The 2,500-nt window shown below is 39.7% G+C and overlaps 1 protein-coding gene across 2 annotated transcripts in view; it reads left to right on the forward strand.

The window, feature by feature from the left end:
- The window catches only part of LOC138006689 (atrial natriuretic peptide receptor 1-like), a 29,134-nt gene that overhangs the window by 7,691 nt on the left and 18,943 nt on the right, over positions 1-2,500 (forward strand). For both annotated transcript variants that reach the window (XM_068853172.1, XM_068853163.1), the window contains exons 5-7: positions 42-123; positions 522-618; positions 803-913. In XM_068853172.1, coding sequence (XP_068709273.1) covers positions 42-123; positions 522-618; positions 803-913 — 290 coding nt within the window. The remainder of the gene's footprint in view (positions 1-41; positions 124-521; positions 619-802; positions 914-2,500) is intronic.

The following is a 2,500-nucleotide window of genomic DNA, read 5'->3' on the forward strand; positions in this document are numbered from 1 at the left end:
ACAAAAGTTTATTATCTTTTATTATTTCTTTTTCATGGCAGAGACTTGGAAAATGATTCTGTACGTGTTGTCACCAATCATTGGAGCAACACTTTTTTCATTTGCTCTTATTTTGCATTGCAAGTAAGTTTAACGGTTTAGTTTGCTGATTAAAAAGCAATTAATAAAAGCAAAAGATATATTTTGGTTTTTTATATGGTAACTAAAATGTGCGCACTTTACCAGAATTGTTGTTGCGATGTATTTCTTTCTTTTTAAAATGAATTTCTCATTAGTAATGTACCGACAAAACGTATTCAACTGGCAAGTCATGAAATGACGTTCCATCTTCATCGAAATCCTCAAAGTTCAATTTTCTTTTTTCACTCAACTGTGAAAAGCTATGCACAGTTTTTATGTGCATGCATATCATATGACTATGGTTCTAATAGAAACGTTTAGACCAGCAGGTATACGGTGAATCCAAATTTCTCACGCTAGCTTTACGTTGATACAGATAACCTTTTTTTTTCTTTCCTAAGGAAAAGAGCATTTGAATCATCGCTTTCGAAACAACAGTGGAAGGTGATATCACAAGATGTCAAGTTCACAAAAAGAAACCTTGAAGGTGGAAGCACGGTGAGAGAGAATAACTAAATCCAGGCTCAGTGCTGCCGATGAATGATTTATCATGTGGAGAAGTTTACATTAACCACTCTGTTAGTTTCTTGATAATAAACATTGATCTTGTGATCATTGATGCTGAACATATCGTGGATGTCTTATGAAACATCTGAACTTTGTTTTCTGTTCTTTTTGTCAGGTCTCAAGTATTCTTGATGGAAGCATTGGTGATTTCAGTGTAATTTCAAGGGGTAGCGACGAGTTCGCTGACCTGAGGGGGCAAGTATTTGCAAATGTGGCTGTTTATAAGGTTGGTGTGTGTGTGTGTGTGGAGAGGGGAAGGGGGTGCAGAGAAGATACATCTCTAGCTATATACTGCAGGCAGTCATGTCAGTCGAACTGCGTTCGGAATCCTGTTTTGTCAAGCAAATAGAGAGAAACGACTGAGAGTGGCTACGGAAAGGTTCTCTCCCTACTTCTCAAGCCCCTCTCAACAACAACAACAACAACGACAACAAGAACAGCAACAGCAACAACAACAGTGAGCTTTATTTGCATGACTATAACAATACGGTATTGAAAAAGCGTGGAAAGCATGATAATTACAGTAATTTAGTTATCAGGGTACCACGTTGATAAGGCAATATTACAATATCCTCACATTTAGCCAATATTCCACAAAGGGTCAAATCAATTTGCCTCTCATTTCAAAGCATGGTACATACATAAATGGGCTTTTCACAACATTCAACAACAACTAAAAGCTTTTAGAATCTCTGTACGGTGGCCAATTTACATTATCAACTCCGTTGATAAAACCAAATTTTTGTGTACTACTTCCCCACCGACGCAGCACCACAGTTTCTTTAGAAACTACCCCTTCATTCAACAACAACTGTTTAGAGTCCCAACTCCGGAGGCAAACCAGTTGGCTATTTACAAGTGCAGCAGCTGAGAAGTTGAACCGTGGACTACCAGGAACAATTTCAACCCGTGGCCAAAACGTGTCTTGAACCCGGGATCCCTGGATCTCAAGAAAAGCACCCTAATCACTGGGCCACACTGCCTCCCCACGATAAGATGAACACAAATGAAATGTGAAGATGATCGCTCGATCCACTCGATCCGCATGATGCGCCCGGTTTACCTTTCAGTTGTTCTCATTTCCTACCTAATAAAAGGTCGGTATTATTATAATTAACATCAATTGTTCTACAAGGCGAGACCAATTGTTCTCTGATAAACACCCAATGACATTATGCACATTCAATGCTCGTTCGGTTAAAAACAAGAGTGCGGACATTTTCGGCTACATATGCGTTTTTAAAGCTGATCTTTTCGGCATCACGGAGATTTGGTCACTGAGCGCGGATGATGCCGCTGTAGGAGTTGAATTGTGCCCTGATGGGTACAAGTTTATAGATCACCCCCGTTTAGGACGTCGTGGCGGCGGAACAGGACTATTATATCGTATAACGTACTGGTGTGACCAGACATCGATCACATGATGGTCCTTGGCCTATATCCTACGTAACGGTCGTTTCATTGTGCATATAGAAAATACCACAGTACCGAGCCCAGAATTATATACTAATGTATATAGACCGCCAACACGTGACACTTCTAGTTCTTCTAGATCTCAGTGCTGCTTTTGACACCGTAGACCACAAAATCTTAATTCATCGTTTACATTTAAGTCTTGCCATTACTTGAACGGCCTTGAAGTGGTTTGAATGGTACCTTTCCAACCGATCGTAACCTCATCCAATCAATCTGAAGCAATTGAAGCAATGGCACTCTGCATAAAGGCAATCAGAGCGTGGATGATTGCTGATAAGTTAAAGTTCAATGACGAAAAAGCTGAATTCTTAATAATCAGTACACGAAAACAGCTTAG

Source organism: Montipora foliosa, chromosome 1 (genome assembly GCF_036669935.1).
Source record: "Montipora foliosa isolate CH-2021 chromosome 1, ASM3666993v2, whole genome shotgun sequence".
Classification (NCBI taxonomy): Eukaryota; Metazoa; Cnidaria; class Anthozoa; order Scleractinia; family Acroporidae; genus Montipora; species Montipora foliosa.